Here is an 18,261-nt window from a genome sequence, read left to right on the forward strand (position 1 = left end):
ATACGGAGTTTTACTATAATATACCGTCTAGAATGGATGTTCTAGGTATACTTATATGCTCTACTTGCGCGTTTAAAGATAATATAAAAATATTAATCTGATTGTTGAAGTGTCTACATTAAATGACTGACTGACAGATAATAACCTGGCATAATATATTTATAGTTTCTCATTAAATCTATATATATTCCCGAAATTTCACTATAAAGTGAATCTAGGGTATTTTCAATATAAAACGTAATTTTTAAAGACATTCCACTGTTGAAGAAAGCCCTCTCGTCTTTTTTTTCACAGTGTTAATAAAGTGTATTTTTAGGCCATAACATGAAGAATACATCTTCAAGAACAGTAACTTTTTTCCTCAAATATCGCGTTTGAATTACTAATTAACACTACATGTACCCACTATTATAGGTATCCCATCACCTATATCCAATAGCGAAGACGGGATACCTTGAATACTGTACCGCAAATTATAAAAAAAGGCCAATAATTTCATCAAAAAAAAAACAGGCTCGTTAAATCGAAGAAAACCCTATAAATTGTAATTTGTAGATAGTTGGGCAGCAAAGGAACATATTGAATTATCTACAAAAAGGATTAATTTGGAAATTTACATTACCGAATTTCTTTTTTCTCTAAAATTTATTTGATATTAGATCAAGACTAAATTGCCCATAATTTTTCTTTACACATAAAATCTTGATTTTATTTTATTACGCTAGAGGTACATAACATTTTAGGGTCCCGTATCAATCGAACCCGTATGATGCGACTTCATCCGTCCGTCCATCTATCACAGCGCTACATATTGCACTACACTTCCACCTCACACCTTACCTCAGATTACCACCTTAGTGGTATATAAAAAAAAAAAACAAAAACACTGATACTATTGATTTAAAATTTGGAACAGTTTAGAACAGTTCGTTCTGAAATCCATTATGAAATTAAGTAAGCAGAGAAAGAGACGCGAACACCGACTTTTTATATGTATGCAATTTCGAGATGCTCATTCAAATTATACGCTTATAATTTGTCGTATTCCAGTATTTTAATTCATCATTATCGTCATGTTAGACTTGATAGATTATACTATTATTACCTATTATATTCTATTTTCTTCATAATAAGTATTACTATCCTATGTATATACAACTAGCTATATTCCACGGCTTTGTTCACGTGAATCACTATATAAAATATTCTATGCCAACATTCATTTGAATTCGTTCAATAGTTTTTGCGAGAAGGAGTAACAAACATTCATCCATTCATCTATCTTTACAAATTTTCGCATATTAATACATTTTCGCATTTATAATATTAATACATTTAATAGACTTGGTGTAAAAATAAATAATTATATATTTATCTATATTTCAGGGGTCAACCTATCATAAAAACTTGTCTAATAAAATTCGTGACCGTCATTTATCACACATTCATCCACTCATCATCTATATAATTACATACTAAAATATATTAGAAAAAAAACAATTTCCTCGTAGTATGTCAACACAATACGAATAGGTATTTGCGTGCTTACGTTACTTTGTTAGAAAAAACCTGAATGTTTTATTGGTAGCACAGCGGGAGTTTGAAAGCGTGTGCATGTAGCCATTTATATGTGCAGTGTTGATAACTGCTTAAAGGCGTTAGCTGACTATAGTTTATTGATTTTTTTTCATTTTTTTATAATACAGACATATTATGCATTTTACTTACATATATTTTCACAATTTGTAATATACATATATACAAATTGTGAATATATACTGTTATATATATAACAGTATATAAAATGTTATTTAATGCTTTAACTAGCGACTTCGCATAGAAACGAATTGCTTCTTGTTGCTAGTTGAAATTATCAAAAATACTTTATTGCCAAACACTTACGTAAGTACATATGAAGAAAGAAAAGAAACAAATTTTTAATCAGGTCAAAATATGTTACGATTCTGACTCACGCCACTAGATATGATATACATATTAATGTTCAACAAGTAAAAATTATTTGCTCTGGAAAACATAGCGACTTCAATCGTCTTAAAATAAATACATACTGAGACGTCGAGATGTTGCGTGGAGACATTATATCTAGACTCGTGTAAGTAAAAATGAATCGCCTAATGTATGTAAACGCATTTATTTGACTTATTCTTTTTCATTGCATTTTATTTGTTAGGATGATGTTTGAAGGAAAGAAAATATTTGAAAAGTCTAATGGAAAAATGATAAATTTTGGTTAAAAAATCATGGTCGCACTGCACAAGGAAATATTTGGTTTCATTGAAATGAAATGGTTGATTTATTTGAAAATGGATATTGTTTCGCAAAGAAAAACGGAGCTTTCAATCATCAACAAATTAATATTGGACCAAAATCAATATCAGGGCAGAATTACTGATTTTTTAATTCTCTGAAGATCTTGTTACACTGAAATAAAAATACAGAAGTATTAAGAACCTTTGCCTTTTCGAAATAGCTTAAAAATGTATATTCCTGAGACTGTAGCCATAGATTTCAATATATTTTCTTGTACTTCGCTTATAAATTATTTGCCCCAAATAAGTTAGTAACAGCCTACTTGGATTTCTACTAAATTACAAGTATATACGATACGAAGCTTCAATACGGTGATTTATGAGTTATAAATATATATGTTAAAAAATTTAGAGCATTAGTAAAAACAGCATTAAATAACACTTATGTTTTATTAAATGCATGCCTCTCGTCTACAATAGAAAGCTCTTGAAGGTCTCGTTCTACTACAAGAAAAGCTTCACAACTCATACAATAGGTATTGAGTTAGGTACTTAATATTTTTACGGCCATGTTCTACTGATTTAGTATTCTTCGCTACTTCTGTTGCTTTTAAAGAAATAATATATAAATAAGTTAGATGGCGATTACTATTATGTTGGCAATATAAAATTATTATTAGTATGTTGGCTACATTTATGTATATTTTCTCTCTCTCAATTCTGTAATGGCGTCATAGTAGTTTTGTACTTCTATTGTTTTTTCCGTACTTTTTATTAAATTCTCCATAAAGATATTGTAAGTACTCGAAAGCCGTATTTTGCTTCGAACCATAACGAATCTACCAACAATTACTAAATCCTACATTTATTCGAAAATTAGGTTTACCCAAACGTTGAGCTTTCACTGTAACATATACATTATTTATGAACCAATTTTAACGAGAAGCGAGCTCGTTTGTCTTTAGCGACGTCGAATATTTTTTAATACTCCTTGCGAACCTAGAGTCATGACAGCAAACGGTAATATAGATTAATAAATCATTGCAATTCAGTATAAATGTAGTAATTTCATTTTCCAGGATATTGACGCCGTTTAATGCCCTCCTGCCATTGGTGCTAGCGACATGCCTTTTAATGTTACAAAAGCTGAGAGGATTAAAAAATCAACAAAAACCGCTAACAAATTTTATTTTAATTTTCTTCTCAGATTAATATCTAGTTTAGATTTCCTTAGTTATTCAGATTAAAAAAAAAATATATTTTCTTTTTCTTTTAACATCTTCTATTTTGCGTCTGCCCCAGCCCTCATTTCTATGCTCTTGAGATCTTCAGGACTAATTAATTCAATGAGATGATAATTATTATATTTCTAACGTATCCAAACTTTATGGAATAATTAATGAATTTCAAAGAAAAAAGTAATAGTAGAACATTGTTTTCCTTTAGCAAGGTTAGTCTCTCTCCAGCGAACCTTTAACCATGTTTTTACTTTGTTGTTTCATTTTACAAACTTAGTGATCGATTTATAATTCCAAGTACTTTAACAACCATTTTATTATTATATTTTCTACATTTATAATTATAATAACAATTACATCGTGAGTCGCTATCATTATTTCAATTATTCATTGTTTACTTATAAGTAGTAAAATGTTATACTTACTTACTTCTCATTAGATTATGTAGTTATAATTTACAAATTTGAGTTAGTAACATTATTCCTCGATGGACTATTGTATAAAACACTGTACTGTGAGATATTAAAAATATGGGCTACAGTATAGATTCAATTCGACTTAGAAATATTATCATCCAATGGTGATAATGCTGTTGAGTACGTTACTAATTGCGCTACAAAAGCAGCATATATTAGTTGTCAGTTTTTTTAATAGGCATCACGTAGCAAGCACATAGCTATCTACCATTCTTTTCATCATCATCATCATATTAGCCTTTAACTGTCCACTGCTGAACATGTTGCTGTGGTTTTCAATAGTATTTGTTTGTTTAATTTTGTTCATATTTGTTTAATTTTAGTATTGTCTAATTTTGTGTTTCGTTTACTTGTATTTTATTTTGTGCAAATTCTAGTGTCCAAATTACTATTTAAGTATATAATTATGTATTATTTTAGCTGTTTGTTTGCCTTAAATAAATAAATAAATAAACATCACTCGCCCTACCTTTGTCGCTTCATACGGGAAAGGAAGGGATGGTCTATTCTTTGCCGGGACCATACGACTATTATCATTCTTTTATTACATTTTAATCATTCATATCATTTTTTTATTACATGTTAGTGCACCTATCTATAATATGAAAAATATAATATAACCTGAAAATTTAATTGAACAAATTTATAAGTAACCCAACCATTAAATAGTGTGCTGATATCCAATAGTAATTATTAATTAATTAATTGAATATTTCAATTTGGTAATAATATCCTTTACAGTGTTCCTATGATATTTTCACCGTAGTTACCTTTGTAACGTTTGGTGATGTAATATCTAACATTCAATTTTGTCATGTCATGTAATGGAAAAGCTGTATATTTTCCTTAAATAATAAATGGATAAATTAACCCAACCGAAAATCTAATTTACGCAAAGCAACGTGTTGTTAATGCAATAAAACACTTCCATTAGATTAAAACAATTTAAACCTATATGTTTATTAAATTGTTACCTGATATTTTAATTAAATGTCATTAAATTTTAAATATTTCAGGGAATTTCAATTAATACACAATTCACACGCGATAAAATTGAATTATCTCTTTTTAAGCACATTCTCTCATCACTTTCAACATTGTTATATGTTTATGAGTATATGTGTATTTTTTATTCCACAAAGGTGGCAAACAAACCCGCCTGAGCAGTACACGGTTACCATAATCCATGGATGCCTGTAAAGTGAAAACCGTAGCAAACCACTTTTATATAAAATCTCTTTCCTGTGATACTTTATTATCTATTAAAACCTACCTTGGCGATTTTATGAAGGAGGGCAGTCGTTGAGCTGGTTTTGAACAGCCCGAGAGCACGCCTCCTCAGCCCTTGTCCAAGGCAGGCCTCTACAGCACCACATAGTGCGGTAACTCCACCACTGTCCTCATGCACGAACTTGCGAGTAACAGCCTGCAAAATGTTATATTTTTAAATATATACATGTGTTGGGTATATATACTTAAAAGCCCTACAGCGGCCCCTGTATCCAATATAACAACGCGTTCAAGGTATTGATGGGGTTGCCACGATTCTGTAGTGGCCTGATTATTCCTCTTTTTACTTAGTAAACAAGCCAACTACCTATCTGATAATAAAAGTAATCGCTTATAAATATAAAGAATATCATGAACATCCATAAATACATTTGACATCCCTTATACCAACCCCTCATGAGTTGCAATCCCAGAAAACCAATTTCGCCGTAATATTATGCGTATTAATTTTGTTGCTATATAAATATTTGTATGGTACTTCAGTTAAATGAAAGTTTGTAAACCTTCAAACCGAAAATTAACAATCGATAGTCCTGGAAAATGTCAAGGGTGACATACCTAATATGTTTACCTACACCCCTCACGTTTTGCTATACTCTATCGACAAACAGAATTCCCAAGTCCATTTCCCTCACCAAAATTTATCAGTAAATAGATCTTTCCCTTTACCATTAGGTATTGGAATTGATAGATATGTAAAGAATACGATAAAAAAGTATGGAAAAGATTTTATCAGCTAGGTTCTGCTTTCCAAATAAGCTCGATTCGACCCACTTTCAGATTTATTTACACAGTATATATTTTCTCTAGACTAGTAAATAAATAATAAATATCTCATATAAGTTATTTACCTCTTGTGAATTATAGACAGATGAAGGATTTTAAAAGCTAGGTCGTTTACCTCAATAAGTATTCAATCATAAGATAACTATTGAGATAAGCGTCTAGCTGGAAATTATTAAAGATGTTTATTTATCTCTGTGGCTTCAAACACATAACACTCTCTATTTAAATTCAGCACCAACACTATCATCATCCTTTTGGCCATTAATCGTCCTCTGCTAAAGTGGGAGACTCTTTGTACATTATCATAAGTAACGTTTCTAAGCCACCTGTAACCACTTACTCTCCGCAACACACTTGATATTGTCACTTAATCTAACGTTTGGTGGTCCAACTTGTTTGCTTTTACTAGGATACCACTCAAGAATCTATCTTCCCCATCGTCAATCAAACATAATTGCTAATAATTTACTATAATAAATAGACTATCATATATTATAATTATACTAGACGATTTCTTTACATAGGAAGTATTTAAAAAAAAAGAAGATATGAATAGACTTAATAAAAGCAATAGAAATCAATATTTTTAAGAATTTTTGTCTATCTGTAAATTGGATGCGGTTTTTATAATTGTGTTTCTGAAAATCGATCTTAAAATCTGGTATATAATTTATCTTGATTCGCAATTTAGAAAAATTCACGCATATGAAGTACTTTACAAAAGCTTTACAAGATTCTGTGGTCGTTACTCTACGAGTATACATGTAAAACGGCCACCTACGTTACCCGTGCAATATCCCTGATCCCAAAATCCCCTACGTACCCAAAGATATTATATAAGGCATGTGACTAGCTGTAACAAAGCCGCTGTCGTATGTATTAATTCAGGGATATGACCAATCTGTATACGAAATAGTAGAATATACTTTTGCCATAAGTCCCTAAATTTGGTGCTGAGGTAATGGATTTTTTTATATAATGTAGGTGTCTGTACACAAAATTGATTTCAAAAAAGGAGGAAATTTTCAATTCGGTTGTATTTTTTATGTTGATTACCACGTAACTCGGTCATTTATAAACCGATTTGGAAAAATTATTTTTTATCTCATATATTTATTCGGATATACTTTCAAATTGGTTTCATAGAAATTTTATTAAAATCGCTGCAGTAGTTTAGTTTTCAAAACAAAATAACTGGTATTGTTCAATTTATTTGAGTGTTTTGGTGAGGAACAAAATCTTAAATTATTTCCTCATTGTTAGTTAAATTACAATATTTATATATGGCTATATATAAACACTTTGAACTTTGCCAAATGGCTGAGAAGTATAAACTAAAATGTCTAGTTTATTATTTCATTTGTAAATTGTCACTGTACTACCGCTGATATTAATGCTTCTTTTCACTTTGGGTTTGCTAAAAGAAATTTGTACACTCTTTTTCAACTAGTATTTATCTGTGAAACACACATTAGCGTGAGCAATAATATATATAAATAAATATACACACATCTACTAATATTAAAATTTTTATATTTTGATGTCAATATTTATTACTAAACGAATGTTAAAGAATGATAGATGATGTTGGTGTCTTTTTCAATATATGATTTATGTAAACCAGCTCATTTTATATAATATATTATCCATATATTTTATCTTAGTTATTTCTGTCTATTTTACAAGGGACTTCATCTGAAGATATATTACATTGTATCAAAATATCAATAAGTAATTTAATTCAAAATTAAGGGCATTTAAATTATAAGTCAAAAACGACTTTCACTTTACCCCATACCCTTTCTTTTACATCCAATCATGTAAGAAATTGTAACATTAAAACCTACAAACAAGTCTACAAAATAACATATTTGATATTAGTATATATATATATATATATATATATATATATATATATATATATATGCATATATAAATCAGGGATAAAATTGTATTTTACATACTCATTTTGTCATATCAAAACAGAATTACTCAAATTTCTTATCACGTAAAAACAGAACCCGCACGTTGTCTCATCCTTTTTATGTTAATAATATATATTGAACGAATTCGCGCGAATATTTATCAAATAAAACGAAAATTCACACAAGCCCATGGTTTATACTGAGTAAACTATGGAAATGGGAGCTATTTGAGATTCTTATCACTTCGAGGTTGAATAGAATCGATTCGGAATTTGAAATATCTGCGGGTAGGTACTTATAAGATGAATCGATAGACTCGATAAGAGATTGCATCTGTAATCAGTTAGGTGCCGTAATAAAATTATTAGATTAAACGAATTGTATTTTTATGCAACTTAGAATGGCAAACAACTTGATGACCCGCCTGATGAAAGATAATCGTCTATAGGCATTTTAGACATCACATAATACTGTGCTGACCATGGTATACACCTCATGTGTTATTATTCTTGAGCACTATAAATACTGTGCTGACTATGGTACACTTCATGCGTTGTTATTCCTGGGAACTACAAGATTATACGTCCGTACCTTATAATTTGATTGCCATATAACTTCAAATCGAAACAATTATATAAGTATAATTTTTTCAACGCGAAAACACGAATAGAACAGAAGTACCTAAACAAACGACTTTTGAAAATCTCTCTCTAGTATTCTTTGGTATTACTAATTCCTCTTAATTACTATTATTATTTCATCCGTTAGCTGTCCACTGCTGGACATAAACCTTCCCCACTAGGGGAGTTTTGCCAGTAGTTACCACGCTTGACAGGCGGGTTGGCCTCCTATTTATATTATACGTAAATATAAAAGGTTGTACGTTTGGACATTTACTACTCAATGACACCTATTTACTGCAGAATTAAGACACATATTATTTAAAATTTCCCTTTATATTTTTCTCGTCTACCCAGGCATCTATGTAAGTCTGACGAGAGGCAATCCTCAGCATAAATTTCAGTCCGGTTATAATAAAGCCCCTAAATTTGTATGCTACAATGCACACTTTTTGTGCATGTACGTGGTTTACACAAAGGAAAACTTTATACACAAAAAAATTACCATTATCTGAGCAATCCTTTTAAAGACTGAATGGATTTAAATGACATTTATAAAGTACACAGATCGACTATAACCTAGTATTTGTACACTTAGCGTACTTTATATATTAATTCACACGAAGAAAATCACACGATAATGAAATACGTGTTACTTTCTATAATATTTTAAACATACAGTAGTCCAACAGCTACATTATACATTGAAATTGATAATGTCAAATTATAAACTTTAAGTAACCCCCGTGCTGGAGACCTTGAAATACCTGAATAGATCTTCATAAATTGTCAAACAAAAAAACGCATCATATTCAATACCTTCGTTTAGGAGCTGCAATGCCACAGACAGTCTGTATACGGACTAGTCAAATTTATAACACTTTTCTTATTGCGTCGGAAGTTAAAAAGAGAAAAGGCCACAGACATTATATGAAATACAGTCTTATACATATGTATTTACATTTTAATAACTGAACTTTTTTACATATAGAATATATGAATTTGGTAAAAATAGATGAAGAGACACTTATATAAACTATGTACAAAATAGATATTGGCCTACACAAGCTAAGTAATATGCAAATCTAAAAAAATAACCTTAACCTAAATAAAATGGCCACAGATAAGCCAAATACAAATCGAATTAAATTATTTTACAAACGTTATAATTTATTGATCTTTGCTGATATTCATAAACTCGGAGTCGTCATAAATGAAGAGCGATATTGAGTAAGGCATTTGAAAGTAATTTGAATGTGCTGAGACAAATATTTTCCTGTTTACTTCCACGAATTGTGATGGTCAAATAAACATGCAATCAAAATAATTCAAAACTAATGTCTAATATGATAGATAGATAGATAATTTATTTACATTACTTACAGCACACAAATTACAATAAATAAAAAAAAAACATACACATAATACACAGCAAAAGAGATAAAAGAATGAAAATAAAAAAGCACAAATAAAAAACCAAAAGAAATCAAAATATATAAACTAACAATCTCCTTTCTTTTCCTTCCTTCATGCGTGTGCCATAGTAACACAAAATGGTCACAACTCAGTTTATTGCTTTGCCCTTAAAAGAGTAAAACACTGATATTCTGCTGTGGCCAAGAGTCAGTCGCGAAACTCCTTATTAAAAATAACAATAAAAAGAAATATAAATGAACTGCATTGTATGTGTCCATTACATTCGTCTTCATTTGACATTATATTCTAAATAAATAAATAAAAAAAAAATAACAGATACCATTAGATGAGGGGTAGTCAGAGATCACTTTCTGTCACATTCAGATATTCAGGCAATAAATTCAGGCAATAAATATTTCTGCTACGTACCTATGTACATATGATACAATTATACAATGTATAATATGATAACTACAAACAAATACCTTTAAAAATGTATATTTTTAATTTCTGTAACTCCTTCGATAGGAAAGGGATTGTTAGTAATAGGGCTAACTGCCCCATTGCTAGCAATACACTCTATCAGATCGACTTTCACGTGGTTCTCCCTGAAAACCATTATAGTTAATTCTAGTGCAATTTATCACGATGGGCTAACTGACCTGCTTTCATCGTTACCTTTCATCCCTCACTGGTGCCCCGTCAGCGTAAACTGTTAGCGCAGGCGGGGTTACCATTTCATTATTACCCATTAAAGAAAGTTTAACTCCAGATAAAAGTCATGAGTATTATGGCATAATATTCGATAATATTATACTTCGTAAATTTTAGCCGGAATTTGCTTTTGAAGAGCTTTTGTCGAATTTACAACATACCTATAGCTCGTCGACTATAGACAGAGCAGAATATTCCCTCATCACTGTCTTAACTGTCTAATTAACTATGAGGGGAAACTGCTAATAAATTTAACAAACCATCTGCATGAAGAGAATAATAGCATTAAACAAGTAAAATAAATAGCTATAGTTTGAGGGAATTCTATTGTTTGTCTGTGGCAACGCGGCAAAAGGAACGAGAATTTCCAATAGCAATAATTCCATCTAAACTTCGGAATGTAGCTTCTGTCTCAATATTTATTACCGAATTAACAATTAAATTTATTGTTACATAATATATATTATGTGTTTTTCAAACATTTTCTTTCATACAATCCTTATTCAATAAATACAAACATAACAGAAAGAATTTGCCGAATAGGTGCAGGCCTTAGTGCAGTCGTTTTAAAAAGATGCACTTACATGCATTCTGCAATTGATTTTGATAAACATATATAGAAGATTATATTAGTCTTTACTTACAAATCCGTCCGCGTGAATTTATTGATTGACCGGGATAAATAGTAGCCTAATTCCTTATCAATCATGTATATATTATGATATATGACATATTTTTATGATGTTTTGAATTGTTGCTTATTTTATTTAATCTAAATTGACATTAATATTAGCTACCTATTAATATAATTTTGCTACACCCAAACAGGGTTTCATGTACTTACTCATCATAAGAACATTGTAACAACTCTATATTATGTACGTGAATGCATTATAATAATAAATAAATAAATATCAAATTTAATAACTTTTGGTTGAAGCATTAAAGTGCAAAGATGTAACAAACAAACTTACGTTACGATTGCAATATTAGTAAAGATAATTAATTTAACTAAAAAAAAATTAATAATAAATAAAATTAATTTACCCGTTTGGGAATTGACTTTTTTTTATACAACTTAGAATGGCAAACAAGCTGACGGCCCACCTGATGGAAAATGGTAACCGGCGCCTATAGACATAAGCAATACCATGGATATAACAGAGTATACTGTTTCGCTCATGATACCCCCCATGCGTATCTCACCAATGCCACAGATAATTAAGCCAATGAGAGATTTCATTCTTATAATACTTATCTCTTGATAGTAAAATCGTAGACTTAAAATTATACAATACCACCAAAGTACTTGATTTATACTTGTGTTTACAAAATGTTTCATCGTGAATTGCAGACAACACTTTCAGTGTCATCAAATATTGATTTAAGTACATGAAAGTGTTAAAAGGTACCGGATTGTATTCTGTTAAAATTGTCAAACGGAAATTTTAACGAGAATTTGCGTGTACATCTTTTTCATCGCATTATTTATTCATTTCAACATTTTTGAAGAGGACAACAATTCTTGCCAGGCCAATGTCTAGAAGATATCTAAGAACTGTTTAAATATTGAAAATGCCTGTTGTTTAACAAACATTTTGACGTTTTGTCACTGGGAATTCTATAGACGATTCTAAATAGCGACCTTTTCAGAAACAACGGTATTATGTATTTTGTATCTCATTTTCTTTGATTAAGATAAATCCGTACTTAAATGTACTTACGTATGTAGGTACTTATTATAATTCAACGCATATTTTTTTTTATGTAACTATGACTGGCAAACAAGTTGAAGAAAAATGGTAATTGACACCTATAGGCGTTTATTCCACTTTATTTAGACCATTTGTGAAGACGTTATGCCAACATACCCGAGAATTTCACTGCCATAATATATATTTTAAATAAAAACACTGCTTTGTAAGCACTGCTGCTTGACAGTAACAGAAACACTAGGGGAACAGAAGTAAGATAATTTCAGTGGTTCACCGGCCAACATTGGTGGTCTTCCACTTCGTAGTTACTAATTAAGGAACATTACTTTGTACAATTAAAATTCAGAACATACTTAATTTTTTAGATAGACATCTTTATGTTTACAAATTTTCAGTGTTACGCTTATTACATTTACTCATAAATGATCCTATGAAAGATACTTGCCCAGGCTGATGATAAATAAGTAAATCAGACAGTACGTGTTTAGATATATCACAAATTATATTCGCAAACGACAAGATCATCAAAATCATACCGCTGACTGCATAATATTTAATAATAGTCGGTTAAATAGAACGTTAACGAATACTTAACAAAACTCTCATTTTACACAGATAAAGCACTTAAAATAGTGTCAACGGCCGTATCGTATTATTGCCACAGCCTTGTGGAATTAATGTACAGCGTACGAGTATATCGATTTTACTTACGAGCGTAAAACTGACGTAAACGTAGACTAAGTACAAATAGATTTAACACAACACTATATATTACAAAAACTACCATCATTAATGGGTATGACAAGTGATAACTAACGATTTCCAAAAAAAGGAAATTTTAGGAAAGAATAATTTTTTATGTGTAATTAATTACATACGTAATGTCTATGCCAATATAGAACTGATTTCAATAATTCTTTTTGCAATCGAACATGAACTTGATTTAAAAAAATAAGTTTCAAAATCCGGTCAAAATTTGCAAATTGCGGATATATCGCATACCTAATATCCACACAAAAATACAGGCGAATTAATAACTCCTTTTTATTTATTTAAAGTCGCTGAAGGAAAACATTCTAAGTTGCATTAAAAAAAATATGTATGATGAGTGCATACACATATTTAAGTCCATAATTTTGAAATGTATGGTAGTTACCTTTTTAGTATCATGATGAGAGTATGCAACATCCACCAAAATCACTTATTAGCGATGAAATTGAGGTGGTTGGTCGCTAAACAAAATTGAACACGAAATAATAGAGACTTGTGGTTTTGTTTATTATTTTGTTTGATTATTTTGTAATTAAACATATTTTGAGACAAAATTTCTCAATTGACGATATATAAGGATGTGAATAAAAATTAACTAGACTTCAAGAAGCATTTATATATTTTATAAATGAATTCAGTCTGCTCCAATAATCACCAAGTATTCTTATATTACTATTATATATATAATACTTGGGAGACTATTAAATTAACCTCGCATTTTCTAGAGGAAGACTAAAAAAAATGGTCTGCATAAATACCTTTGTCCTACTCGTGTTTCTGCCGCCAAGTAACTCATAATATAGGACTTCGCTAGCCTTATTGCATAGTTAAAATTGAGAAAAATGAAGTGTTTTTAACAAGTGCTGCTAGTAGTTCATTCTCTTTATCTATATTATTATCATCTTGTACACAAAAAATAAAATTTATTATAGACACACGGCTATTATTTACCTTTTCCTATAAAATAAATCTACCTAAATCTTTGTATGATTACTTGTTACATTTTACATATTACCTATTATATAAAAACTCTCTCCGGAAGTTTTTTTTTTTTTTTCATTTTGTTCAAGAATATTGCCATTTACCTATCCCGTACAGATAATTCAAGTACGATTAGTTCTCTTACACTACTATTGCTTATATAATCGGCTTATATATTATCCTCTGAAATTTTATAAGTAATACGGATATATTATATTTGGATTCCGACCAAATTATACCCACATGGGGATTAATCAAGGCCCTTATATATATTGAGTTATCAAGGCTTCATGAAAATCCTGAATAGGATTAAATAAATCCCTATAAAGGATAGATTACGATCATCAATATAAATTCTGTTCCATTTATTAAGGCTTAGGTTCTGATTGTACTTAAGTTTAAATAAATCTATCTTGACTAATTATACCTACCTGCGACTTTATGTAAGTGAATGGGGTAAAAAGTATATACCTATATACATATATTTCTCAATACCACCTACTACGTGGTTATCAAACTTCATTATCACTGGTTAAACTGACAAAACATTAAGAGTTAACTTTATTAAAACAATAGAAAATAAATAGTAAAGTTGATATTAGTAATAATTTATACGCATAATAAGTTTATAATATAAATAATATAAGAATAATAATAAATATAAAGAAAATAATAGTTCAACTGATAAAAGTTACTATTGGAAAATGGTTATAAGATTTATCCCGGTCAGTGAATATATCCCGGACACGCGGATTAAGTCACGTATAAAAGATAGTCTCTCAATAATTATCCTACTAATATTATAAATATGAAAGTTTGCAAATTTGTTTGAATGTTTGTATATTTGCTACTCAGTTACGTATAAGATTGAACGGATTTGAACGATATTTGGTATATGGATAGGCTTATATTATTATTATTATTTCAACCATTATTACTGTTTAAATTATATTAAATTATTACTTTATTAGTACCTTAACTTGTATTGTTTCTTTTTTTATATAATTTTGTGTCATTATGCCGTATAGGGAAGAGCACTGCTTATCCTAAAGTACAGGATTTACCTATTTAGGGAACAGAGTTTAACCTATATTTAAAATGTAACATTTATTTTGAAATAAATTATTATTATTATTATTATAAACCATTAACTGTTCACTGTTGGACATAATCCTTCCCCATAAGAGAAGTTTTGCCAGTAGTTGCCACTCTTGGCTGGCGGGTTGGCAACCGCAGTTAGGTTAGTTTATTTTGAGATGTTTTAAGAGGGACGCTAGTGCCCTTCCTTTAGTCGCCTCTTACGACACCCACGGGAAAGGTAGGGGCGGCCCATTCTATGCCGGGGCACACACGGTGATAGATAGGCTATGTTTACTTGTAAATAAAATACTTTATATACTGACTCATTCAGGTAAAACAGCTAATTATAATATAATTTTGTTATTTTAGCAATATTTTTAAAATTGATCCATCCCATAAATAACACTCACCTCTTCCATCAACTGCTTGACCTCCTTCTTGACGCTGGCAATGAGCCGCTCCTTCTGCTCCGCATTGGGATCAGCTGCGGCCGGCATCTGGTCTGAGTCGCTTTCCACTGAAACAAAATACATCTATATAAATAAAAAAAAATCAATCATCGAATATTTATAAGCGCATCACCACAGAACGACTGCGGCTATTTATCTAATTGTTTCATTTTGTTATATTTGTAATTGTCAGAACAAAATTTTGAAATTAAGAAAATGTTTGAAAACTCGTACGAAAAAGTGAAAAAATTAAATTTAAATACATTCATATAAAAAGTTAATGAGTGAGAGGAAAGACTTGGTCTCATTTTCTTCATTAGTACACCCCTGCGATATCAGGACTGGTAATTAGTCAGTTGTTAGTGTTATATATTCATATATATATATATATATATATATATATATATATATATATATATATATATATATATATATATATATATATATATATATATATATATATATATATATATATATAACATAATTTTGATATTTTTTTAGACACCAAGAAATTACATAATACAAAAACGGAAAGAAACATGGTAAGTATATTAAATTCCGTTGTCGTTGTTGTTATAAAATATACAACCAAAATTGCGTGTTCAAGGCAGAAAGTATTTCAGTATTTTTTTAATTTTCTTAAAATAGTCATTCATTGTATTGTATTATTTTACATAGTATCATTGTACATCTGGTAAATCTCTTCTGCCATAAAACAACAGTGAAGAAGACATGTATTCACCATTTTAATACCTAAAAATTATTAAACACTACCTCTGTTCGCTCCACTGTTGGAAATATTATATTGTATTCTCAGTACTTATGGTACATCATCATAAAATTTTGTACACATTTGACACAACGCCATCTAGTTCCAACAGAACTTTTGTGGGTAGATACACTCATAAACTTATAAATATTTTTTGTTTTGTAAATACATACTACGTACATAGAAAGTACCTTAACCAATACAGACAAACATACTCCTGAATACAAATGTTCGTGTTGTGTGAAATTCGAAACGTTCGATCATGGGAGAGTGAGGTAGTGTGTTAATCCGCTATACCACCTAGGAGGTTTAATTTATTCATTTTAAATATTCGCATAATTTATACGAAATTTCCGAGACTTAATACGATTTCAGGTAAATTATATCTCTTATGACGGATAAAATTCTACGCTGCTGATTATCCATCGTCTGAGTATCTTCATAATTTTGGCGTGAAAAAGCCCCTTTTTCGCCTCCTCCGCATAAATTAATCTATTCATACAAGCTCGTCAGTTTCCGAGTACATTTAACCAGGGCTGGTCTCATCTATCTGGCACCCTTCGACAAGTTTTTAACCACCCCACCCCCTCTCGACGAAGAAAAAATCTTTTTGAAGAGAAAATTTCTTTAAGCGCATTAAGGATTTTTTGAGATGGGAAAAAAAAACACTAAACTCGCGACACTGTTACCGTTACTGTAACCGACACATCTGTATATAAGTATCTACATATATTGTGTATGTACGTACATAGATATATATGCATGTTGACATTTTTTGGAATGGGAAAAAGCCATTGAACTCGCGACACTGTTACCGTTACCGTAAGCGACACCTGTGACGATTCAAAAAATACACACGTAGTTGTTTAAGTTTTCACTTCTGTCGACACTCCCGGAGGTCCACAAGTTTTGAAGGGGGACAAGGTTCACAAGGGGGACGTTGAAAATTTAACTAGAAACGCCTGGTAATTTAAGGCTCGCCTTACTTTTTCATCTTTCCCTAATAACCAAATCAACACAATATCCACGTTTCCAACTTTATAATTTCCGCCTACAGTAATACCGAGGAAAATTTATAATACATTTAATTACTTACACACTTCCTAATGTTGTTTTGAATGTGACACAGCTAGTTTAACCTTTTGACCTTTGGTAGCAATTTTGTGTTTGTTGAAGACCGTGATTACAATAACGATTCTTGGAGTTAATGGAAGTTTCAGTAGATGTTAACATTTATGTTAATTAGTTGAAATAAGTTTATCTGCTCTAAAAATTTAAAGGTTGTCTACGGGTCAGACGCACCTAAGTATATATTAAGTGGGCTCGCATTTTCGTCTGCGTGATCGGAGCCTTGTACTTGACAGGGTAGCGTGTATAATATGCCGAATTTCATGACAATTGAGTCGTTAAGGCGTAAAAAGGTAATAAAAAACTGACAATCTCACATTTTCAGATACAAATTTGTAAGAAAACAAGAATTGTACGCAGAACTATGATATAGTATAGCTATTCGTATTATCGTAAAGGGTCCTCTAGGTTAGACCGAATAATAGATGCCTGAACATTAATCCTCTAGAACTTATTTGACTGATGCATTAAAAGCCCAATTCATAGGTTTTTATCTGTTCTCATAGCAATAACTGTAATATTATTTAAAACGGATTTATAGGATATTTAAACCACTAAAATATTAAGTAACCTAATATTCTCCTATTGCAGAAAGTCCTCATCCTGAGAATGGAACATTTGGATTGTAATTAT

The 18,261-nt window shown here is 30.4% G+C and overlaps 1 protein-coding gene across 4 annotated transcripts in view; it reads right to left on the reverse strand.

Moving 5' to 3' along the window:
• The window catches only part of LOC113515204 (small G protein signaling modulator 2-like), a 67,576-nt gene that overhangs the window by 39,522 nt on the left and 9,793 nt on the right, over positions 1-18,261 (reverse strand). For all 4 annotated transcript variants that reach the window (XM_052896062.1, XM_052896060.1, XM_052896063.1 and 1 more), the window contains exons 2-3: positions 15,693-15,799; positions 5,258-5,410 (exon numbers count right to left, since the gene is read on the reverse strand). In XM_052896062.1, coding sequence (XP_052752022.1) covers positions 5,258-5,410; positions 15,693-15,799 — 260 coding nt within the window. The remainder of the gene's footprint in view (positions 1-5,257; positions 5,411-15,692; positions 15,800-18,261) is intronic.

The sequence above is a fragment of the Galleria mellonella genome, unplaced genomic scaffold (assembly GCF_026898425.1).
Source record: "Galleria mellonella isolate WM207_F2 unplaced genomic scaffold, CSIRO_AGI_GalMel_v1 utg312, whole genome shotgun sequence".
NCBI lineage: Eukaryota > Metazoa > Arthropoda > Insecta > Lepidoptera > Pyralidae > Galleria > Galleria mellonella.